Source organism: Desmodus rotundus, chromosome 3 (assembly GCF_022682495.2).
Source record: "Desmodus rotundus isolate HL8 chromosome 3, HLdesRot8A.1, whole genome shotgun sequence".
NCBI lineage: Eukaryota > Metazoa > Chordata > Mammalia > Chiroptera > Phyllostomidae > Desmodus > Desmodus rotundus.
Window position 1 is genome coordinate 190,448,504 of NC_071389.1, and position 25,286 is coordinate 190,473,789.

Consider the following 25,286-nt stretch of genomic DNA (forward strand, 5'->3'; position numbering starts at 1 on the left):
GGACTAATTAGCCAGCACAACAGACCTAATTTCTGCCCTTATGGATTTTAAATTAATTTATACAGGTTTCTATGCTACAGGAAAATGCAAAGCCTTTAATATGCAAATGTTCATCATGCATCTCTAAGAGAATGGATCTCTAACTTGTAAACTGCTTTGCATTTCATAGGGCTAATGTTTTATGGACCACATGTTGGAAACTTCTCTACTAGTTAAATGAGTAAATGAATTAGAGTTGTAATGTTAAAGACTTAAGCTCCCCTGCAAAAACATCAGAGCATGCCCCTCTTTGTTCATTACAGACTTAATAGCTATTCTTTCCCAGGACCCCATGCACACTCTCACCCTTATTCCGCAAATATTGAGTGATTATCTATTGTACTGTAAGGCACCGCAAGCAGTGAACTGTTGCTTGGGCGAAGGAGCTGCTCTGTATCTCCCTGAAGTATGTTTGGAAATACACTAATCATTTCATTTTGTGAGTGATGGTTTCAGTCACAATGTTTGAGCAAAGTGCAAAGGAGAAAAAGAATGGGATTGGCTAATGTTAAAATCAAACCTTTGCTGAAAACAGTAATATGTATTGAAGCAAGTCATTGTCCTCAAGGACAGGAGACATAATCAGTATTGAAACAGTGCCTGAAGCACTTCATCGGACTGTATTTAAAACGTTTAAAGAACTCTTAGAACAAATAAAGCCCTGAAAAGATCTTTCAAATTGAAATGAATTCTTGGCATGCTTTTCGCTCAACTACCACTGCTCTCCCCACAACAGCCTGCTTCAGAGGAGCTCAGGGAAACAGGGCTTTTGTCTTAATTGTCTAATGTGGAACAAGTGTTTCATATTTTGGATGGAAAGCAGGAGAAAGGGCACCTTATTTATGAAATAGGTTGAAATGGCAAACCTGTTTTGTCTTTGGTTCCCTGCTCCTTAAGAATGCGTGTGTCAGCTCCCTGGCTGGGTAACTCGCTTGGATAGAGTGTCATCCACATACTCCAAGGTTGTGGGTTTGATCCCTGGTCAGGGCACATACAGGAAGCAACCAATGAATGCATAAATAAGTGGAACAACAAATTGACGTCTCTCTCTCTCTCTCTCTTTTATCACTAAATAAATTTTTTTTTAAAATTTCACATGTCAGCCTTGGCTGGTGTAGCTCAGTGGATTGAGAACCAGCTGTGAACCAAAGGGTTGCCAGTCGGGGCACATGCTTGGGTTGTGAGCCAGGTCCCCAGTGGGGGGTGCATGAGAGGCACCCACACATTGATGTTTCTCTTCCTCTCTTTCTCCCACCCTTCCTCTCTCTAAAAATAAATAAATAAAATCTTTTTAAAAATTTCACATGTCATTTCCAGATTTAATGAAAAGTAGCAAATGGCCCAGGACCCACATTCTCAGCAAACAATGTCCCATATCTATCCTTGGAAGGCATCTGGGGCCTGGTTTAGAAATAAGGCAGGGCTAAGAATAGGCTGAAATAAGGGTGCAGAGAAATGAGATGGACTGAAGATTTGAACATAAAATGTGAAGGTAGAAGAGAAAATAGAGGATGATATTTATTCTCTTAACAGTAGGCTGACCTGTCTAACCTCCTAAACTCAAATGGAAGAACTGACAAATTTAACCATGAGAAAATAAAAACCTTATGCAAACTAACTAATAAAGAAACAAACCAACACACAAACACATAAAAGGGGGAAATGGCAAGCCATGGAGAACTACCTACAATATATATGACAGAGAAGGGATATTTTTATTCTTTAAGGAGTTCTAAAACATCAATAATGGAAAGACAAATATCTTAGGACTTACCCCCTCCTCCCCCACAAAAGGAAAATGATGTAAACAGGGAACTCTTACAAGCAAAGATATACAGGAGAAATATGTGAACAAAATTCAACTTCAGGGTGATCAGATAAACGTTAGGTACTATTCTGAGAGGCAACAGCATAAGTTAGACACTATATTGAGAGAGTAGATAATGGCTTTGGATGCACACTGCCTGGGTGGCTGCTCCCTAGTCTGTGACCTTCCGCAAGCTGCTGAAACACTCTTTGCCTCAGTTTCCTCATCTGTAAAATAAAGGCTATAGGGTTGTTGTACAAGGTAGGGAAGTAGATATGTGTCGTATACTCGGGATAGTACTTTACGCATCAGGAGTGGTATATCAATGTGAGTTGCTACTATTTATCTCATTAAATTGATAAACACAAAAGATGGTAATAGCAGACATGTCAAAGGAGTGAAGACAGACCCTCTTGTACACTGCTGGTGGACACAATTGGAACAGTCTTCTGGGGTGGCAGTTTAGCATCAGGCATCAGGCTTTTAGAATGTTGCATTGCCTTGGACCAAATTCCATTGTAGGAATTTTTCCCAAAGAAATAAGAAGTCAAGTATATAAAGAAGTAGCTGTAAAGATCTTTTTCAGAGCTACATACAGTTATGCAATGCTGAAAGAACCTAAATGCCCAACAATAATAGATTCATTGAACAAATTACTGGACAACCAGTCAGTAGAATTCTATGTAGTAATCAGATGATATAAGGAAAAACCACTGTAAAGAACATTTTGGGGGAACAATTGAAGTATGAATTACATTTTAGATAACGTTATTATATCAATGTTATTTTTTGGGTATGGTAACGGTCTTACCTCTTACCTTGTAAGAGAATGTAGAATGCATGCTGAAATGTCATGATTTTGCAGCTTATTTACAAATGGATCAGAAAAAAATGAACATCACACACACCACTCACACACACACACACACACACACAGAAAGCAGATGTTAGCAATGGTGAATCAGGGGAAGGAGTGGGTGGGGTGTTTATTTTATCAATCAACTTTTCTGTTTGAAATTTGAAAGATAAAAACTTAGAAAAATGAAAAAAACATTTAAGGACAGGTAAAGTGATATATTTTAATGAAAAAGTAGTTTACAAGTATATATAAAATATCGTGTCACTTTTTGATTAAAAGATTAGGATTAGCTAACAGTAGCTGGTAAAGTATTTACATGCATTCTCTCTGTAGTAAAACCTTATGAGGTTATGAGGCATTATGATTTTCTCCACATAAAAAATTAATAGATGGAAACTCAGAGGTTAAAGACTTATCCAAAAGCCACGTAGCCAGCCAGTGGTACTTAAACATGGGTCTTTATGACCTCAGGTCCACACTCCTAACTACTACTCTATTGCACAGAGAAAAGGGCAGAAGGCTGATGAAGCTCCTGATGATGATACTTATTATAGCTAATAAGTATTGATAAGGGCGGTATGGATGTAGATTTAAAGAAGCAGAACAAAGAGAGAGGCTAGTTCCATAGGGCAGAACAGGAGGAGTGTGGTAGTTTTTACCCAAGCAGTAACGTTTGTGATGGGCTTTGAAGGATGAGTAGGAGTCCAATAGGCAAAAAAAAAAACCAACCAACCCCCCCTCAAAAAAAACCCTGGCATTCAATGGAGAGGGAATAGCATGAATGAAGACATACAGTGTATTTAGGAAATTATACTTAGTCTGTAGAGAGTATGAAGGCAGGTAACCAGAGCAGATGGCAGGGAATGCGACTGGACAGAGACCAGAATCACTCCTTTTTCATGGTGGTGACGGGAGCTTGGAAAAATGACCCAGGCAGCAGAGCAGAGGTGACTATGGATGGGAAAATGAGACTGGCAGTGGGCAGATGAAGTGAGGGTTCCTTGGGAGTAGTCCCAGCAGGAGGTGATGAATGATTTTACCAGGGTAAGGACATGGGGACAAAGAGGCAGACACAATCAAAGCTTCCTTCTCTGAAAGTCTGCAGCATTACTTTGGGACACTCCACGACAGATGCATGCCTTGAAATATCATCTTATCTTCCTAAACCTGTCCTTTGCTTGTCTGTGCTCATATCCACACCTGCCCTTCTCCTGCTCTGCTTTGTCTACTTTGTAACACAGAACTGCCTTTCCCAGACTCCCTCACCCTTCAGCTTCTGGACAGGTTTGGCTAACAGGAGGGACTGGCAGAGGGTGGAGGTCCAGGAGGAAGGCAGAAGCTAGGGTTTTTCAGTCTCTCTGTTGTCTGCTTCCAGTTGTGTTTCTGGAAGCAGCTGTATCTCATCCATGAGCCCAGGCCCTGCCAGGTAGCCTTTCCTAACACAGAGCTACCTCTCCATTGTGGTTCTCGATCCTTGGCTTCTGGACTCTAGTAACACCATCTTCTCCCCATCCCTCCAGCCCTGGAGGTGGCAGAGGCTTCTTGCTGATGCTGCTTTCCTGGTTGTCTCCTTCCTGTCCCACGTAGCTCCTCAGCTCTCCCATCCTCTCTCTAACTGATTCTCTGCATTAGATTCCTTTGGATTGAACCTAGAGTGGTTTCTGTTTCCTGGCTGGATCCCCACCTAGAGAAGTTCCTAGTGGACAGAACTGTACGCCTCCATTTTTAGAATTCCATAGGAGCGATAGAGCAATTATCATCTTAGTGGACCCTTAGGAAAACCATGGGTGGAATCTGATGGCCAGTGAACCCCCAGTATTTTATAACAATCTATAGAAGTCATGTTTATGCACATACACGCAACTTTTCTAGGGAGAGAGCTGGTAGCTTTACCAGTTCATTAAAGGATGCATGGTCCCAAGACATGAATCACTGCTGTGAGGACCACGCTCACACTGGGATCTGCTCTGAGAGCCTCCTTCTATTAACAGGTGCAACAATACTCTTGCTTAAAAGTTACCTTTTAAAGCTCTTTGAGCTGTGTGACCTAACCGCTCTGCAAACAAGCAGGCTATTATGTTGACTCTGTGATTCTCTCTTTCAGGGAGAAAGTTCATAAGAAGTGGGCACATACTTCCCTTTCTGATGTGGAGCAAGCTGTAATTTGGGTAGACTCACTTAGAGTCTTCTGCCCAGAAATAGAGTCTCCCACGCACAAAGACATTCACATAGCAAAGGGATCATCCCTGAGCTTCACACACACTGACTACGCATTTAGGAAATAGTTGATATTTGCAAGGGGCTCACTCAGAAATGCTGCAGTAAAACATACACAATCTGTTAATTCATGTGTGCCATCCTTGAACTTCCTCTTTGCTGAAACTCATTGCACTTGCGGCTCTTATTGATGTCTGTCTTTGAACTAAAAGCTCAACAAGAGCAGGACCCAGAAGGAAGACAGAGACTCCATAGCCTCCCGACAGCCATCACTGTGTCTGGCCTGTATACATAAAAGTAACCAATAGTAGTCAGCTTTTACAGGGCTGGCCAGCTTCCGTTCTGATGATCTCAATCCTCACAGGCAACCTACAGGCGTGGTATTATTTCCAATTAAGGATGAAGAACGAAGGCATGGAGAAGTATGGAGAGGCTGAGGAACTTACTCAGGCTTACATAGCTAGGAAGTAGTGGAACCACGCATCATGCCCAAGTGGTTTTGCTACTCACGTACAGTAGATGGATGGGAAAAGTGATGAAGCCCCCAACATCTGTGAGTCCAGCTGAATGAGGCTAGTTCACATTCTGGTTGTTGGGTGAGTTGCTATGATTGCTGTTTGGTTTCTAGAATGCTGAAGGACAAAGAATTATATATTAGTATTCTGATGGACAGCTAGGCTTCCAAATAATGGGCAGAAAACAATTTAATTTTCTTGAAAATAGCTTTCTGGCTCTAGTAAAAAAATGATACCTATTTACCATAAAAAGTTCAGAAGTACAAAGAAGAAAATTAAAAATCCTCAGAAAACAAAAGAAAAAAAAAAGACAGCAGGGATAGAACTAGAATCAATAAAACTCATTCAAAAATCACCAGAAATCCAACAAACTAGTTCGAGGTATTATTTTCATCATTTCAGGCCAGTTCACATGCTTGTCCAGGCATATCTCAGAGATAATGTGGGTTTGCTTCCAGACCACCACAATGAAGTGAGTCATAACCCTGTTTATTTTCTTATTTTGGTGGTGGAGGGTCAAGCCTTTAATTTGTAAAAACACAGCACCTGTGAGGTGCAATAAAACAAAGAGCAATAACTCAGGGCACACCTGTGTATATACTCAGCTCTACGTAAAGCATTTTACATAAATGGGATCACATTATGTGTGCAATTGCAAAACCTATTTTCAAAAACGTCTTCCCTAATCAATATGTTGTGAAAGTAAAGATTGCCATCATTACCTTTGCCACCGATTTATGTTCCCTCGTATGAGTTACTATAATTCATTTCATCGGGCCTTATTGAAAGGCCCTGAGGTGGTTTCCCAAAGTCCTATGTTAAAACATCACCAAGAGCATCTGTATACTTCTGAAAAATTCTCAAGGATCACCGTGGATAACGTCAGAAGGTGTGATTTCTGGGAACTCACAAGGAATGCACACTGACATTTTGATACGTATTGGCAAACTGCCTTCCCAAAAGATCACCTCCATTTATGTCTCATCACGACGCACATTCATCTTGATTGACTTTATAAATCTTTGCTAATCCGATAGGCAAAATTATCCCAGTAATTTGTTTTTACATTTTTAGTATGTGTTTATTGTGTGTCTGTGTTTCTTAGAGGATAACATACATAAAACTGATAGTTTTGAAGAAGAGTTATTTATGCACAAAGAGGGTCATCTCAGCTTTGCGACAGCAGTTTGAAAACAGAAACAACCAATGGGGACTCAGTATGCACCGATTAATGTATAAACATATGTTGGAATATTTTGCAGCCACAGAAAAAAAGAATATTTTGAACGAATATTTAATAGTGTGGGGAATGATTATACTATCAAGTTTGAGAAAATTTCTTGAGGAAAAAATTAAAATGCAAAATAATTTGCGGAATAATTCCAAATCTTAAGAGATGTATGCTTAGAAGAAAAGAGATGGGAAAAAATTAGGAAGACTGTTGCAAGAAGTTGTAATGTTGATAACTTCTGTGAGGGGGAGTTTTGGTTGATCTAAATTTTCCTCTTCATGCTTGGCAGGCGCTGAGTTTTCTAATAGTATGGGGCTAATATTTAACATTTGGTTAATGTTTTTATTATCTTCAGTGTTTTCCAGGTCACTCACACTCAGACTCATTTACCATTATCGTTAACGATTTCTTTTAGTATACTAAATGGACATATGCCTTGGTTATTCATAATACTAAGGAACATGCTCATTAGTACTGGCACTGTATTGGGGGCAAGATCCCAGCTTTCAAGGAATGTGCCCTCTGCAAGGTGAGAGAAGACAGGTGCATAACATCTGTAGCTTGAAAAGGGAGAACACATCTACTGATGTGCAGAAAAACCTCCTAGAGGAGGTAGCATTGCAGCCCAGCGTTGAGGCATAAGTTGGATTTTATATGTAACATTTGTCATATTTTTTCCTGACTCTAAGAAATAAGTGTTTGTTGTAGAAAGTAGAAAATGCAGATGATGGTAACAGACATTTATAGGCTTATTATCATGTGCGGGACACACTGTGTTAGGAAATCCTGTATATGGAAAAGTTTCATTTAAACCCTCCCCCATGCATGTGATCATTTTTTGCATTCCGAAAGCACGAAAGGGGAGGAAAACTGGCAGAGGCAGTACTGGAACCCAAGTCGGCCTGGTGCCACCGAAGAAAATAAATCCATGTTGGGCCCATTGCTTTCCAGTCTCCTTTTTCCCCTAGGCACTAGGAAGGCTTTTCCAGGTTCTGCTGCTGCCTGAACTCTGCTGAGTGGTGGTCACTCAAGCATTATCAGTACGTAGGTGGTAATCGAAGGCACGCGAGTGGATGAGTGCATAGGGAAACATGCAGAGGAGAGAAGGTTCTGAGGAACAGAGAGGGAGACACCTTTCCAGGTCTGGGCTGGGTGAAGAGCAGACAACATCGAGGAAATCTTCACAGTGGTGATAATCTTGGAGCTGAATCTTAGAGGATGAGAAGTTTGCCAGGTAGAGAAGTGTCCTGAGAAAAGAGAACAACGTCTGCAAAGGCATATCCGATATCAGAGACAACGTGGTCACTTGGCAAACCAGCAAGTGATATCAGTGTAGCTAGAGCACAAGGTGTATGTGTGGGTGTGCCTGTGTGTTCATTCATGGGTGTGCAGTTATTGTGTAGGTTTGTGAGTGTATCTGTGATTAGTCATGGGGGTGCATGTATCTATGTAAGTGTGTGAGTATATCTGTGTCTGTGTCTGCGTGAGTGTGAATATACATTCAGGAGGCTAGAGTGATGATGGAGAGGCTACAGAGAAAGGCAGGATTCAGATCATCAAAGACCATATGTATCAGTTGGGTTTCTAGAGAATATATATATTCTCTTGGTTCTGATTCTCTGGAAAGACAGAACAAAACAAGCTGGTGGTATAGTTAGTTCAAGTCCGAAGACCTGAGAATCGGGAAAGCAGATGATGTCAATTCCAGCTCACGGGCTGGAGATAAGATGGGATGTCCAAGTTCAGTCGGTAATGGGAAAACCCACGGTGGAAAGGGCAATCTATTTTACGGAGTCCACAGATTCAAATGCTAATCTCATCTGGAAAGGTCCTCAGAGACTTAGGTGGAATCAATGTTTAAATTGGGCAATTGTGGCCCACTCAATTTAAACACATGAAATTAGGCATCACAATCCCTTCTAAAAGGTTTGGAATACTATGGAAAGCGAGTCTGAGAACAGAGTAAAGAGACCAGTGAAGGCCAGCTTGCCAGTACAAACTTGATGTATCTAGAGGGCAGTGGGGAACCTTAACTTTTTCGGGAGGAATTACAAGATCAGGACTGTGCATTTGGAAGATGCTTAGACTGGATGGTTTAGAGAAAGAAGGGGCAGGAGAGAAGGAAACCAGTTCGTAAAATATCATATAATAATAGTCAAAGTGAGAGGAGAGGAGGTGTACATTAGGATGATACAGGGGTGAGGCTGGTTCACTGATGTGAAGGGGAGGGTGGTGGTGGAGATGGGTTGATGGATGAGAGACATCAAACAATCTACTGAGTTATCTGGGGGGGCTATTGTTGAACATTCAAACCAGCAGTTCAAAAGCATGTCCTTTCTTCCTTCATCCGCCCGTTTACAGCAAACATTTACCGAGGGTCTCTGCTTGGGGACCCCCAAGACCAATGCACAATCTAGGCCTGTTATAAGACTGAAACAGCCTATTGTTAGGAGGGTCCAGAATTCCACAGTCTCAGATGGGATGAGGTAGGGGTGGGTGGGGCGTCAGTCCAAGCACCCAAGCCAGCACTGAGGGATCTGGGCTACCTCCCTACAGAAGGGAACTCTTCAGATGAAAATTCTAGCCAGCCAGAAGAAGAGGGTTTCCTTCCCCAGGCAGAGATACTGCACTGGAGCTGGGGAACCCCAGCTGAAGAAGATAATGGTTTCTGCCCTGGTAGGTGGAGCCAAACAAGACTGCCATTTGACACAAATGCAGCCAAGTCACGCACACGTTTTATCTTTACTCAAAAAGTAAACTCTCCCCCATGCAAATTTCCAGCTGCCTGGAACCACACCCACCAGGACCGCAAAGTGGGACCTACGCCTTACTCCAGCGCTCCGCCCCCCCACCCCTCCCCGCAGCACCAAGGCGTTTGAAGGCTGCGCTCAGGACTTTCCTGACTGCTGAAGGAACCTTAATGGCCTCTGGTGGCGGGCAGCTACCAGAGATACGGCCTTCCAGTGGTGTCATCGCTCTGGCCCCGCAGCTCCTTTGGTTTCTCATTTCCCTCCACGTTAGGATAAACTGGGGCTGAAAGAGGGCCGCACTAATTCGTTTGGGTACCCAAGGGTGGGGGAGAAGAGAGAAAGAGAAAAACATGCTACGTGTAGTAAAGGAAGTGAAATCCGAAACGCAGGGGCAGACAGAGCGACCCCGGGCAGACACTGTATAAACAGCCAAGGGGAGCAGACCTCGGTTGGGGGTTGGGGGAATCACCTGCTCAACCTACCACCTTCCGGTTCTAAAGTACCAAAGCCGGGAGTCTGAGGGGTAGGGACAGCAGCAGGGGGGAAGTATCTGCGTCCCTATGCTCGCACAGGCCCCCAGTTGCACAGGCCGCTGCTCCCCACTTCCTGCAGCCTCGATCACAACCTAGAGGCTTGTGTGAGGGGCGGGGATGCATGCAGCCGAGGAGTTAAAAAAAAAAAAAAAGGTAATTAGCATCCTCTGATCCCATTGGCTCTCTTAGGGCCCTGTTTTACATACGCCCGCCCCTCGGGCTTCCTTAGGTTTGCGGGGTTTGGAACGGTTTGCAGCCGCCGCGGTCGCTGCTGCGCTTCAGTGCGGGGTGGGCGGGCGCCGAGTGAACCCCGGGCGGGGACCCGGGAACCAAGACCCGGAGCTGGGAGCAAGCCGCCGGCGGAGCTGCTGCTGCTGCTGCTGCTGCGGCGGCGGCGGCATCTGAGTCCATTTCCGTCCTACGAACACTGAGGCGGGATCCCGGTGGCTTGTGCACCCAGCGGGCCCAGAAAGGAGAGGGTCAGATACTTTTTATTTTATTTTGGAAAGAAGGGGCAAGTCCCAGCGTGAGCTTCCCTCCCGGCTTGGCCCGCTCCTCAGTGAGCCCCAGCTCCGGCCAGGGCTTTGGAAGATGACTCCGGGGTCTCCCCAGTGTATCCCAGCGGCGGCGGCTCGGGGAGGCAGCCGAAAGTAGTAACACTTGGTAGTAGCGGCTGGTGGAAAAGTGAGCCGAGTCGCAGCGGACTCGGCTCTCCCCGCGCCCGTGTGCCCGCTGCTTCTCGCTGCTCCTTCCCCTCGGCTCTCCGGCGGCCACAGCATGAAGTGGCGCAGAGATGGCAAGGAGAGGTAAGAAGCCCGTAGTGCGAACGCTGGAGGATCTGACGCTGGACTCGGGTTATGGTGGCGCGGCGGACTCGGTGCGCTCCTCCAACTTGTCCCTGTGCTGTTCCGACTCACACCCGGCGTCCCCGTATGGCGGGAGCTGCTGGCCGCCTCTAGCTGACTCCATGCACAGCCGGCACAACAGCTTTGACACCGTCAACACTGCCCTGGTGGAAGACTCCGAGGGGCTGGACTGCGCCGGCCAGCACTGCTCGCGGCTGCTGCCGGACCTCGACGAGGTCCCTTGGACTCTCCAAGAGCTGGAGGCGCTGCTGCTGCGCTCGCGGGATCCCCGGGCAGGCCCCGCGGTCCCCGGCAGCCTGCCTAAAGACGCGCTGGCCAAGCTGTCGATGCTGGTGAGCCGGGCGCTTGTACGCATCGCCAAAGAGGCGCAGCGCCTGAGCCTGCGCTTCGCTAAGTGCACCAAGTACGAGATCCAGAGCGCCATGGAGATCGTGTTGTCCTGGGGCCTGGCAGCGCACTGCACGGCGGCCGCGCTGGCCGCACTGTCCCTCTACAATATGAGCAGTGCCGGAGGCGACCGCCTGGGCCGCGGCAAGTCGGCGCGCTGCGGCCTCACCTTCTCTGTGGGCCGCGTGTACCGCTGGATGGTGGACAGCCGCGTGGCGCTGCGCATCCACGAGCACGCCGCCATCTACCTGACAGCCTGCATGGAGAGCCTCTTCCGGGACATCTACGCGCGGGTCGTGGCCTCCGGGCTGCCCCGGAGCTGCAGCGGCCCCAGCTCGGGCTCCAGCTCCGGCCCAGGCCCGAGCTCCGGCCCCAATGCGGTCCCCGCGGCGGAGAAGGAGCGGGAGGCACCCGGAGGGGGCGCGGCGAGCGGCGGCGCCTGCAGCGCAGCCAGCAGCGCCAGCGGGGGCAGCAGCTGTTGCGCCCCGCCGGCCTCCACTGCCACAGCCGCCGCAGCCCCGCCAGTCGTTGCCGCCGCCAACCACCACCACCACCACCACCACACGCTCCACGAGGCGCCCAAGTTCACCGTGGAGACGCTGGAGCACACGGTCAACAACGACTCTGAGATCTGGGGGCTCCTGCAGCCCTACCAGCATCTCATCTGCGGGAAGAACGCCAGCGGTAAGTGGCCGTGCGAGTGCCACTCAACACGGCCAACTCTGTTGGCAAGTTTGTCTCGCGTTCCCCTCCCACGTCTTCCGGCCACCCGCTGCAGTCCCAAGCTTCCGAGGGGACCGCTGAGCTGGAGGTGGCCGGAAACCGCCCGTTCCCTCCAGTGCTCAAGCTCCTAAGGTTCCAAGCCGGAGAGCGCGCGGTTCCGCCCCCCAGTGCCGGGCGGGGCGGTGGCTGCCTCCTGCAAGCTGTGGGAAGAACTGAGCACCCTTTTGGGGGGCGGAAAGGTTTGCGATCATTTGCGTCTAGTACACATTTCTGCCAGAGCCCTGTTTTTATGACCTTGAAGGCGCCACATTCTCAGGTGTACAAGTTTGTCTCCCTGGAATTCGCGAGGAGGCGCATTCTTTCCTTTGCTACTCAGTTCGCGTACTTCCCTGCGCCCTTAGGGGTCACTGTCAGAGTCTGGGTGGAGAGGCCCCGCGACCACAAAGGCAGAACATTTGAGAGCTCGTTAGTCGTAAAGACAGTAGGGGAGAGGTGTGTGTGGTGAGAAGGTGGAGAGAGAAGACTTACAGGTCTCAAGTTTTTCCGGGGCAGTTTTTAAGGGCCAGAGCGCACGGCTGGTGGGTGCTGCGCAGTGAATACCCCCCTTTCCAGTTCCGACCTCCCAGTTCTTGATGCTTTTGGTGCCCTGTGGCAGGGAGCTGCAGCTGTTACCATTTGGCTTAAGGAGCGCCACCAGGAACCCGCGCAGGATGGGAGTGGGGCGGGGTTCTGGAGGGGGTAGTCAATTTAGGGCGTGGTTTCTAGCAGGTTCTGTCATTCTTCCCGCCCCCCTCCCCCACCCTGTTTTGGAGGAAGGAGCTGGGTGGGACTGAACCTGCTGTTCTGGAGGCGGAGGGGGTGGGGCCGGGGGGCTCTGGTTTTTGAAAGCTCGAACTGGCGGCCCTGTCTATGAAAGCCGGAGCTAGACACTTCAAAGCTTCAATTTTCCACAGGAAATGGTAGAAGCGTAACTGGAGAGTCTAAAAGCGAAATAAAACTTTGTTTTATATTTGGCGGTTTGGCCGGAGGTTGCGTGGTTAGAGCTGAAATGCAGTCTTTCTGGGCAGACTTCATTCATTTCGCTGCCTGTCCATTTCCCGGGGCTGAAGGAGAGATGGGGTGGGCGCAGCTGGGCCTCTGGGGGTGCCAGCCGTGTGCACATGAGTGTGTGAGTGTGAGTCTCAATGCGCCTGAGCGTGTGCGCGGCAGTGCGTGTGTGTGTGTGAAGTGTGCCTGTGAATGCGCGCAGGACCAAGCCAGGCGCGCGGGGCGACCCGCTCTAGTAAAAGCCCTTCGGAAACCCACCCTCAGCTTTCTGTCCCTTTGCCTGGCTTTGATCACCGTTATCATTAGGGGAGTGGAAGGAAGGAGCAAAGAGGGGGTGGAGGGGAGGGCGGGGTCTTGTTCCCGGAGAATCTTCGTGATCTCTTTGCCGGAGCCTTTCCCCCTCTGCAGCCAGTGGAGGGCGCAATCCTTAACGAGAGGGTATCTTGGAGTCGTCCCGCACCCCACCCCGAGATATCCTGACCTAGAGGAAGACACCTGGGATGAAGACATTGGTCTTTGTGTGTGCTTCTGTAGAAGAAGGTGGATACACCTGCAAAAATCAGGAACTTGGACTGGACTAGATTATTCCTCGTTTGGAATCCTACCCCCACGAAAAGCGCAGAAGGGCTTAAATTTTCTTCCCACTGCGTGTGCCCATCACCCTTGTTTTTAGCTACCGCATCACAGTGGTTCTGTACTCCTTACTCCCCTCCTCCCAGCCCTTCTCCCCTGCTGGAGCTGGCACCTCCTCTTATTTTTCCCTCAATGTTTCCTTTGGCAGAACAGAGCAGTCCCCTTAGGAGGCTCTAGTTTGGGAATCTGGGCACCCAGCTCTACCACTGTCTGCCAATCTCCTGAAGTTATGACTTTGGGGGACTTGCTTTCCTGCTCTGGACCCAGTCTCCACATCTGTAAAATAAGGGTGGAGATCTGTAAGACATCCCCAGATCCTCTTGCAGCTCCCTGTGTTAGCAGCCTCTATATTTTTTTCAAGCTGGTTTTACTTTTATGATCTTTAACATCTTTTAAAGACAGTGTTGTGTTTATACTTTTTGGAGTAAGTATAATTTAAGGAAGGGAGAAGCCCACAGCGCTGGTTTGGGGCAGGGTGAGTGTGTGGTGGTTGGGGTTTGCTGTCATCACAGCCTCTCCCACACCACAAAGCTTAACTCCTGGGTTTCAGGGCCCCTCCAGCCATCTCTTAGTATGAGGTGTACCCTAATTTCATTGTGATCTCCTCGTCTCTCTTTCTTGGGCTTGTTTAAAATGGCAGGTAATCGATGCAATAGAGTTAAGGAATGAGCGATTAATTTTTTACCTATCCGAAACATACATTAAACACACACTTATTTCTTAAACTATTTTGCATGGCAATCTTTCTGATCTGCAAACCTTATGAAAGAGCTCATGCCTTACATCATCAATTTTTCCCCTTTGACTCAGTAGCATCACTTATCCATTCATTTGTGAATTCATTTGTTCAGCAATATTTATCGAGCAGTTACTAAAGCTTAGGACTGAGGAAGCAGTGAGGTACAGAGGCAATGAGGACTAACATGTGCATCCAACTGTGCTCTGTGTGTTGACCCATCTGATCTTCAACATTGCCTTAACACAGTACTGCTATTATCCCCATTATACAAAAGAGGAAACTGAGGCATGGAAACTTGAGTATCTTGCTTCAGTTTCTTGCTCTTTAGTGACAGATGAATTCCCAGTCATCTGGCCACTCCTCCCACCCTTCATTACCTACACAAGTGAAGAGACCCTTCACAACCTGACATTCTTGCTATCTCAGTTTATGCACCTTTTGTTTCTATGGAACTGAACTGGGCAGTACCAGATTTCACATCCCCCGCCAAGCCTGAGAGAGGGCCTGGTACACAGCTGGAGCTTATTATGCCTGTTGAGCTGAGCAAGCTGCGGTATAATAGTATACAGGGATGTCCTGAAAGCTATTGATTTGTGAGTTTCTTCTCTTATCTTTTCAAGTGTTGTTTTCCCTACCTTGGTTGCCCCTTCTTCCTGCCATCTCTGCACCTGTCCACCCTTCCAATTTGCTGCCAAGGCCTGAAGCATCATGAAACTAGTCACGTGGGACTCAACTCAGAAAATCAAAGATAATTGGCTTTAAGTGAGGGCTTGATCACTCTCAAAAAATCACAGGCATGGGCTTAGGGCGTGAACTTTGTGGTGATTGTTTTACTCTTTAGAGCTGTTTTGTTTTTTTTTTTAATGTTGATTTTTAGCCATTTTGAAGAGCTGGGGACCCCAGTGAGTGTTGCTTTTAAATTTTGGCTCGGTTTGCTCAAGTTATTGAATAAGTAAGGAATGGACAGAAGTGTTTCAGCATGCTGGTGTATGTGCTAGTCATTTCACCTCAAACCCCTTCTGAGCTGGCCAGTTCCCACTCATCCTTGAAGACTTGGCTCTGGAGTGATCTTTCTGGCATCTCTGTGAGGCATTCCTTGGTGAAACCCCTCCCCCACCCCCCATTCCTGGCTGGCCCTCTCACAGCCCTTTCCCCATTCCTTGACAATCCCGACCCTGTTTTAAGTGCTTCCCCATCCTCTGTGGCGCCGCCAGTGGAAGCTTGTGTCTTATTCATGTTTGTATCTCCTTCCGTATCACTCGGCACAACACCCAGCACTTTGTAGATGCTGAGTACTGTTTGTTGAATGAATGTAACCAGCCTGTTAGATCTTTGGGGTTTAACATTTGCCCATCAACATGTGTAAAGGTTTCTGAAGTCAGACCTCTTGGATTTGAATTTCAAGGCTGCCATTTTCTAGTTGTGTGTTCTTAGGTGTGTTATCTACCCTCTCTGAGCCCCAGTGTGCTCAGCTGTAAAATGAAAGTAATTATTACGAGGATTAAATGTATACAAGGGTATTACAGTCTGGTGCCTGACACATGGGAGAGGCCAAAATGGTGATAGTAGTTAGGATAATCCAGACACCATTATATCTCTTATTTCTGTCTCATCCAGATTATCTGGTCCCAATGCATTCGGTGGATGGAGCCAGCAGCGTGCAGACTTCTAACTGGATCCCCCTTCCCAGTAATTCCAGCATCAAATAATTCAGTGTTCCCACCTCAGGGATATACCCCATGGGCACAGCCCCACTGCCTAAGCAACAAAAAGACTGTTTTTTGGTCAGAGGAAAGTAGTTCATTTTATTTGTTGTATTTTTAAAAAGGCATTGTGAATGAAGGAGCACCAGGGAACTTTCTGGGGTGTTAGAAGTGCCCCTTATATTAATAGAGGTGTGGGTTCAAATGCATTGCCTTGTACATTTTAGATATTTGCCATTCACTGTATTGCAAAATATCTGTCAGTAAAAAAAAAAAAAAAAGACATACAACAAGAGAAAAGCCATGGGCATCCTTGAATGAAATTTTGTTTTAAACGCAGGAAGACTCTGAAGGGAAGACTGGAAGAGGTAGAGTTGGCGGGATAAAAGGGAGAGACCTTCACGCGAAGAAAGTTCTAGCCTTGAATTTCGGCTCTGCCACTTTATAAAAAGTGACTTAATTTTGCTGAATTTGGTTTTCTCATATGCATAGAGAGGATTACAAAAAAAAAAAAAAAGACAAAAAAGGAAGAAAATTCAAACCTACCACACATAGGCTGATTAAAATATTAAATCAGATCAAGTATGTGAACGCACCGGCCACATAGTAGGTACTTGATAATAATGGCTTCCTTAAAAAACCCAGATTATTCAGGCTGCTGATAGTAATAATAATGCTTTGGGGATTGTGAACAGTCTCTTTCATTTCAGGGATCCCCGATCACTTCGTAAACATTCATTAATATAAGCCCTGGTCTCTCCAACCCTTGCTTGGTGGTGGGGTGATCTTGGGGCCTTTTGTTTTACTGTTGCCCCGGAGATTCTGATTCTGCACGAAATTTCCACTCGGCAGTTTTCCTGTCCTGGACTGTCTGTGCTGGTCTGGGGCGCATCGGCCCTGTGATGGACACAAATGTCACCGAAGAAACCTTGCTGCTTACACAGAACAGCAAAAGCTATCTCAGGAGCCAGCCACAGGGGTGTCTGTGCTCACAGAGCACGTTTTTAATTAACTAGCTCAGTGTAAATTAAAACTTGGAATTTGGGTCAGTGGAGGGTTATTTGGTTTTCTGTGCAGACTTGCCAGTTCTGTGCTGGGGCATTGCAAGTAGGGTGTTTCCTGAAACGTAAGAGAAAAAATAACAGAATAAAACAATGGGAGACCAACCTGGAGACCTGAGGTCTGGGGTGAGCTTCCTGAAGGCCTTTGAGTAGGAGGAAGGCCTATAATTCTTGGTCAGCTGTTGTGTGTGACCTGGAGCCAGGCACTAAACTCACCTATAAAATGGGTCTGATTATCATCTACTGAGATGTAAATATAAAATAGCAAAGGGCTTCGGAGTCAGAACATAACTTGAAGTTCCTGTCTATAAAATGGGTATAATAATAACTACACTTGTATAGTGCTTATTATGTGCCAAGCACTGTCTTAAGAGCTCTGTGTATTATAATCATCACAGTTACATTAGCTGTTGTAAAAGACAACCCCTGAATCTCAGGAGCTTGGTGCGATAGGTCATTTCTAACTAAAGTCCAATTGGCAGCGGGATAGAGTGGGAGGAGGCAAGAGGATCATTTAGGTAACAAGACTGAGGGAGAGTTTGCCTTCTTTATTGTCAAAACGTCGTGGCCTTCAGGGTCTTCTGTGGACATTCATCCAGCCAACAGGTAGAGGAAGAAGGAGAGTGTGGAGAATTATGGGCTAATAAGCCTTCAAGGGACCTCATCACTTGTGCTTATATATCATTGGCCCCCTGGCCATCAAACCACTGTGTGCATCCTTCCTACACACAAAACATGTTTCCCTTTCCCCAAGGGAGGAAACTCATGTTCTGTCTGATCAGTGCTTCCAACTTAAATTTCAGGATCTTTGGGTGAATCTCTGTCCTATCTTTTGGATTGAGTGTGGCTCCTCATGGTCCAGGGACCCATGAGCCAAAAGAGACCTGTTATCTGTCACTCTGTGCCCCTATGCCATATTGAAGAATAACCCATTAGGAAAAGGCAATAATAAAAGACACATAGAAGTCACTGGCCCTTAGTAGTTATGAAACTTTGCCACACCGGCACTGTGTGCCCTGGAAGTGGGTGACATTCCTTGCTCAAGCGAGCTCTCTGTGGGGAAGTTCCTGGTTCTTTGATCTCCATGATCCTGGCTCTGCTGTGTGGGAGGATTTTCATTGTCCATTATTCTTCTTGGCCACACCTGAAGTGGATCTTGGGGAGCATGGTCTCCTTGAAGCTCTAAATCTTTTATAACCTAGCTCTTGCCCTTGAACTTTTGAGGCCCAAGTTTTAATGCTGTAAACATAAAAGATTTAAAATCCAGTCTTAGAGATTTTGCCAGTGCGGTTCTGACAACTTAGAATCTTCACTATGATGCCTCGTGTGCCAGTAGCTGCACCCAAAGTTACTTCCTAGACCTCTCTCTGAAACCTGCATTATTTCTGTTTCTTAACTCCATGCGTCTCTTTTTCTCTCAGATTAATGGCAGCTACCTCAAGGCCATCAGGTTTAGCTGGGAAGCTTATACCCTTAGTTTGATATTTCACTTAAAAGTCTTCTCAATCTTCTCTCTGATTGTTTGAGTTGTCTTTTTCAGCTCTCCACTATTTCCCATTTTACTTGCAAACTGGCTAGTTGATGTCTGAGTTCCTCTCTTCCCCTAATACCATGCTAAACTCAGCCAGGAACAATCAGCTTACAGGCTCAGTAGGCCTGAGTTCTGCCTCCTAAATTTTCATAGATTAGAGTTGAACCAAAACTGTTACCACTGCATAACATAGGTCTCCAGTTTTCCAGTCTCTCTTATCACGACCCACTATCTGACTTCTAAGCCAATGCCCATATTTCAGCACCCCACTATAGTACCATTTACTTTATGGGTTAGTGTAATGCTAGCTGTTGTCACAGACAAACCCTAATATCTTAGGGCTAAACACAATAAAAGTTGTCTTCTCATTCATGTTGAATCTAGTTGAGAGCAGGGGAGGGAGGCACTCTGTTCCACTTATTGAGTGAAAGGCTTCACTCAGCTAGCATGCCAGAAACCAGACTTCCAGGATTTGACCACTGATTAGCTGTGTATAACCCAGCTTGGGCAAGTTACCTAGCCTCTCTGTGACTCAGTCTTCCCCTTTGTTTAATGAGAATAATAAAACCTAATTCACAGGGATGTTGGGAAGTCCCTGACATGTAGAACTTGCTTAATAAATGTTGTCAGTGTTGGATTTGATTATATTCATTATGACCTTTTCTACGGGCACTGTGTTAGATGTTAAGCAACGTAATCCCTGCCTTCATAGAGATTGCAGGCAGGTAGTGCACTAAGTTTTTTCATCAAATAATCGTGCAGGTGTAGATTTACCACTGGGACAGATGCTACAAAGGAGAGATGCATGGGGTTTTAAGAGTCTTTACTGAGGCCCTTGATGTAGTCGGGAGAATGGGAAGGCTTCACTAAGGAAGGGAGGCTTGAGTGAGGTTGAAGCATGGCTCATTCGGTTGAAAAGGTAGAAGAGTGCTCCATGCATGCAAACAGAATGTGCAAAGGGTCTGTGGCAGAAGGGAGCATGATGAAAAGGAGAGCGGCCACTGTGGCTACAATGGGAGAAGGAAGTGAGGGGAAATGGGTAGAGTTGGACCTAGCACGTGTCAGATTAAGGAGTTTGTCTTTTCCCAAGGACACTGGAGAGCCTTTGAAAGCTTTAAAGGAGTGATGGTATGATCAGATTTGTGTTCTAAAAAGCTCATTGTGGGCTGCAGTGTGGAGGGTAGACAGGAAGAGAAGAGTGAACATGGGAAGGCCAGTTGGGTGTTATCACTCCCATCTTACAGCAGAAGCATCGGAGGCTGTGAGACATTTAGTAACTTTCTCAGAGTCACCACGACAATAAATGGCAGAGTGGGGATTTCAGCTCAAGTCTGAGGGACTTCAAATTCTGCCTTCTTTCCGCCCATGCCACGCCTCATCCCTAGGGAGAATTTGGTTCAACTCTCACATTTTACAGGTGGCGAAAGCGAGGCCCAAGCGAGACGCAGTGTTGCCCATGGTGACACGGCAGAGCTAGAGCCAGTACCCCAGGTTTCTGGATTCTTAGCTCAGCTCCTGTCCACTGTGATTCCTTGTCTCCTGCAAACCAGATCATTCCTGGGAGGCAGAGTGGGGTGAGAGGCTGCCTGTCACAGCAGTTTTGGAGATGAATTTATCACTGGCTATAACATCTCCAGTTTTACTGTGCATCTCACAGTAAACACTAGTCTGTTAGCATGCGGAGGTCCCTGTTCGCTTGTGGCTGAGCCAGTGAAAGTGATTACTCTGAGGATCAGGTGTGCTCAAGGCAGAACCAAACTAGCAGTTCCCCAGGGCCTTTACATCTGCGAGCAGGCCAGAGAGGCAGCTTGGTACCTTAAAGACTGACAGCCTCGGAGAAGGTTGAGGTTGCTCGGACCAACTGTGTGTTCTTTTGGGGGGCGTGGCATGTGTCATCGTTTCTCCCTACCCCAGTTCATAGTACCACCCTGGGGGTCAGGACATGTCTGAGAAGCATGCAGATACAAGTCACATCTTTCCTCTCCATTCATTATCAGCAGTATTGGGGAGCAGGCATAGCTCTTCCCTCCCTCAGCCCCTTGTGCCTTTTCTGTGCTGACTTGGAAGTTTGGGGCCTAGGCTCACCCTGGGGAGCAGAACTGGTGATGGTTCCTGCATTCATGGAGCTTGCAGGCCTGCAGTGGGTTTAGTGTCTTTACAAATAATCATCCAGATGTTACACTGCACCCAGGGCAGCAGCTACTGAGGAGGAAGGTTCATGGGGCCATTGAATGAAGTCTCTTTGGACTGTGGGGTAAGGTCCAGCTGCCCCTCTCTTGCGCTTCCAGGGGCAGCTGTGGTCAGCACCAGGACACCAGACATTCGGGGGACCTGGGCTGGTGTTGGGGATTAAGACTCAAGACTCTCCTTTCCACACTGGAGCCAAGCCAACAGGGTGGGGATGAGGGTGGGGGATGTGAGCTGCCAATCTCACTCTGAGTCAGTGTCTCTGAATTCTGCATCTGTCCCCCACTCTTTGGGAGCCTACCCCACCTCTCCTCCTGCTCTCTCTATACTGCAACTGCCATCTTTGGCCCAGATGACAAGTCTCTTGAGGCTTCTTATCCACATCACTAGGGCAGGCTGGTGTGCATGAGGTCCCAGGTGTGGGGGCCCTGGTCTCTTCACCACTCCTGACTTCCTACACTCCTCCCCACCTGGTCTCTCTCACTGCTCTCGCTGATTCTGCAGCTGCTCCAAGTTTTCCTTTTCCCAGCATGAGAGCTTTGGATGAAAGAACCGACCAAAAGCAAGCTGGCGATTTCACGGGCTTCATCATGCAGAACCTCTTGGAGCCTACAGGGTGCGGGGCAGTGGAGGAGGAAAGGGTGCAGGAAGGTTCCTGAACCCTCCAGTTAGTGGGAAGCCTTCAGCTCAGGGCAGCAGGTTCTACGTGTGCTCTGTGACCTTGGACAGGCCCCTGATTGCTCTGAACCTCAGTTTGCTCATACAGGAATGGGAAATAATGATGATACCAGGTTCTGGTGTTCTTGGGAGTCCAACGTGTCAAGTGAGGCAATACTTTGGAGACTGTAAAGCCCAACTCTTAGTAATGCTAAAGCCAGCATTTGTTGAGTGTTTACCACTGTATTGGGGTTCTCCAGAGAAACAGAGCCTATAGATGTATAAACAAGTATAAGAGGAGATTTGTTACAGGAATTGGCTCACGTGGTTGTAGGCTACAAAGTCCCACAATTTGCCATCTGCAAGCCAGAGAACCAGAAGAACCAGTGGTGTAATTCACTCTCAGTCCTTCAGCCTGGGAACCAGGGGGCCACTGGTTAAGTCTTGGACTCTGAAGGACTGAGCAGCAGAATCTGCTGGCTGCAAGCTTCCCAGTGGTCTATGCAAAAGATCAGGAGCAGATACTCAGTTCATAGTATGATGTATGAGACAGAAATAAACAACTCCTGTAGCTTAGGCCTGAAAGAAATGTCTCAGCAGGGAACTAGAAGCAGTTATTAACTTGCACTTCACAACCTCATGACCATGGTTGTTAAGAAAGAACCAAGGGAGCCTCTTCTTGATTTGCAAAGTGTCTCTCTCTCCCTTCCTTGCTGTCTGCACCCCCTCCCTCATTCCTTGTGGGGTATCCAGTTGTTGTGACATGTATGTAAACAGAAGGCCAGAGGTGGGACAGCATGTCAGGGTCCCTCTTGTGTGCTGGAGGAGGGGCTTGGAGTGAGAAGCTGTCTTGGAAGCTTACGTCTATGACAAGTGGTCCCTAGAGACAAGATATGAGTTCATTTGAGTGAAAGTGTGTAAGGGCCCCTCTGGGAAAAAATAAGCAGCCTGTGCACTGTCCCTCAAATACAGTCACCACCAAGCCAGGTGCGAGTTTGGGGAGACAGGAGAGAGCTGGATGGGGCCTGCCTGGGCTTAGGAGGGATTGGTACCTGTGTGTTCAGCTGAAACAGTGCTTGAGGGTTTAAGGACAGAAGGGGGCACGAGGTCCATTCTAGAACATGCTACACAATCTCAGGCAAGTGATTCAACCTCTCTGGACTTGTTTTCTCATCTGAAAAGTCCCAGAAAGTTTTGAGGCTCAAAGGAATCCTCAAATAGGAAAGTGGTCTATAAGCTGCAAATGTCCTCTGTTTATTCATTCATTCAATAAATAGTTATTGAGAGGCTACTATGCAGGAAGTGTGGTTCTGGGCACCTAGCATACATCAGTACGCAAACAGACAAAAATCCTTGTCCTCATAGAACTTGCACTGTAGTGGGGGAAGACCCAAAACAGTCAACATAATATAAGTAAACAATATAGGATATTAGAAGGTGATACTCACCATTGAAAAAAGAAATCAGTGAGGGGGACCAGGAGGACTGAGGATAATGGGTTGTAATTATAAATAGTGTGGTCTCACTGAGAAGGTGACATTGGCACAGAGAGGTGAAGGAGGTGAGGGATTTAGCCATCTGAGCATCTGGGGGAAGAGTGTACCAGACAGAGGGAACAGCCAGTGCAAAGACCCTGAGGCAGGAGGCACAAAGATGCCATTGTGGTGAAAGCAGAACGTTAGGAGAAAACAAGTTGAGTAGATCCTCACAGGCTACCATAGACTTGCACTTTTATTTTTAGTGACCTGGGAAGTTATTTCAGGGTTTTGAGTAAGGGTTGGCAGGTATGGCTTGTGATTTAAAAGGATCACTTTGGCTGCTAGTTGAAAGTAGGCTCTAAAAAGGTGAAGTCAGGGAGACCAGTGTGTGTGGGCTCTTGCAATAATCCAGGCAGGAGATGTTAGTAGTCTAGACCAGGGTGGGAGCTGCGAGGTGGGCTATGAAGTGGTTGGATCTGGGCTGTAATGAAGAAGAAGAGCCAACAAGATGTTGCTGGTGCACTGGGGTGTGAGGGAACGAGAGGGGTCGAGCAGGACTCCAGGGCTGTGGTCTGAGCAACTGGGAGGATGGAGGTGCCGTAAACTGGGGTGCGGGTGACTGAGGCAAGAACAGGTTTGGACATGGAGGCGAGATCTCAGGTCCAGTCTGGGACAAGGTGAGTTTCAGGTGCCTTTCAGATGTCCAAGTGGAGCTGTCAGCTAGGTAGTTGGATAATCATGGCTGGCGTTTAGAATGGTTGGCGATATAAATTTGAGAGTAGGGAGCATATGCATGGTTTTTAAAGCCATGAGATAGGACAAAATCACCTAGGGAGTGAATGTGGGAGACAAGAAGACCGAGGACTGAGCCCTTCCTTGGGTCAGGCAGAAAAGGAGGAACCGGAAAAGAAGACTGAGAAGGAATAGCCGGTAACAAGGAGAACCAGACCTGTCCTAGAAGTCAACAGAAGAATGTACCTAGGAGGAGGAAATGATCAATTGTGTTGTGTGGCCTGCTAGGTGGTTACTACACTACACCCTGGGCTATGGGGTTATTTCTGCCTGCAAACCCTGGGGATGGTTTCAAGCCCAGTGAACAAGCAGCGTGCATGTACTTAATGGAAACCACACTAACCAGAATGAATCAGAAAGGGTGTTTTCCCAAGGCAGTAGTGGCAGGGGCCCCTGTGGAGGTCAAGTGGGGAGGCTTCCCATCCCTGCCCTACATGCACGTCAGCCTAGTTGCTACCCTTTCATCTGTTTTTTAATATATTGGACTTTGGCATAAGATGCATTTGAGAAAAGAATTCTGCCAGGTAGAGTTTGAAAGGCACTGGCCAGAATAGCAAGTGTTCTGGCTTTGACATCCTGGGAGGCTCAGGTGTCCCAGGGAGCGGGGACCCCTCAGTGTGTCTGTGCTTTGTCTTCGGCCATGGAGGCAAACCAGCAGAGTGTCCTGCTGAGGCTCAGAGAAGCACCCAGTGAGGTGGGCTGGGGAGGGGAGAGGACAGAAATGTCAGTGCTGTGCTTGGGACCTTGCCAAGCTCCAGGCTCCAAAAGTGATGGGAGAAAGAAGGAAGGGAATGAGAAAAACCATAATTAGAAAAACAGAACTGGTAGAAAGCAGGATCCAATAACTAAATGCTTCAAAGTCGAAGAGGACTCTCCTCTCCCCATCCTCGTGATTACTTGCAATTCTGCTATTTTTTCCCCCCTGATGCAAAGCTCCTCTTTTTATCTCCCCTTCAAGGCACCATCCTCACTCCCAGGTGGCATTTCTGATACAAGGGAGCAGAGGTGTAACCCATCAAAGCTATCTCCAAACCAAAAATAACTTGTCCAGCCAGATGCTTCCCAGCCTCCCAAGCCAAAGTGCTTGCTTCCATCCCCCAAAGTTGGCATGTTGACCTGTGGCTCTCAAAGGTCAGGGCTTTGAAACTGGCTTACCTCTGAAATTAGGAAATGTGTTTTTTGTTTTTTTTTTTCCAACGAATTGTTGTGGCTAAAGCAATTTTACATAAACAGACAGGGTCAGTCCTGAATTCCTAAACCCTGATAGAGAAGATGATGACTGTAGGTCGGATTTGAGACTTGTGTCGTGTAAATTACTTACTCACTGAGGTGTCTAATCTGGTGATGTTATGGGAAGAATTCATATGTGGTGTATCGTGCTAGGTAAGCAGGGGTCTGTGGTCATGCAGCCTGGGTTCACATCCTAGGGTCATCCCCTGGCTGTGCCTCCTTGGGCAAGTGCTTCTTTCTCAGCCTCAGTTCCCCACCCCCCATATCCCTTAAGAGTGCCCACCTCATAGGCATGTTTGGG

The 25,286-nt window shown here is 47.1% G+C and overlaps 1 protein-coding gene and 1 long non-coding RNA gene across 6 annotated transcripts in view; one reads left to right on the forward strand and one right to left on the reverse strand.

Moving 5' to 3' along the window:
• LOC128780623 (uncharacterized) overlaps positions 1-12,613 on the reverse strand; it is a 51,824-nt gene extending 39,211 nt beyond the window's left edge. The window contains exons 1-2 of the long non-coding RNA XR_008426567.1: positions 12,456-12,613; positions 5,437-5,554 (exon numbers count right to left, since the gene is read on the reverse strand). This is a non-coding gene — a long non-coding RNA (uncharacterized lncRNA). The remainder of the gene's footprint in view (positions 1-5,436; positions 5,555-12,455) is intronic.
• Positions 10,193-25,286, forward strand: part of ABTB3 (ankyrin repeat and BTB domain containing 3) — a 255,024-nt gene continuing 239,930 nt past the window's right edge. For all 5 annotated transcript variants that reach the window (XM_053922006.1, XM_053922008.1, XM_053922007.1 and 2 more), the window contains exon 1: positions 10,193-11,888. In XM_053922006.1, coding sequence (XP_053777981.1) covers positions 10,745-11,888 — 1,144 coding nt within the window. In that variant the 5' untranslated portion in view covers positions 10,193-10,744. The remainder of the gene's footprint in view (positions 11,889-25,286) is intronic.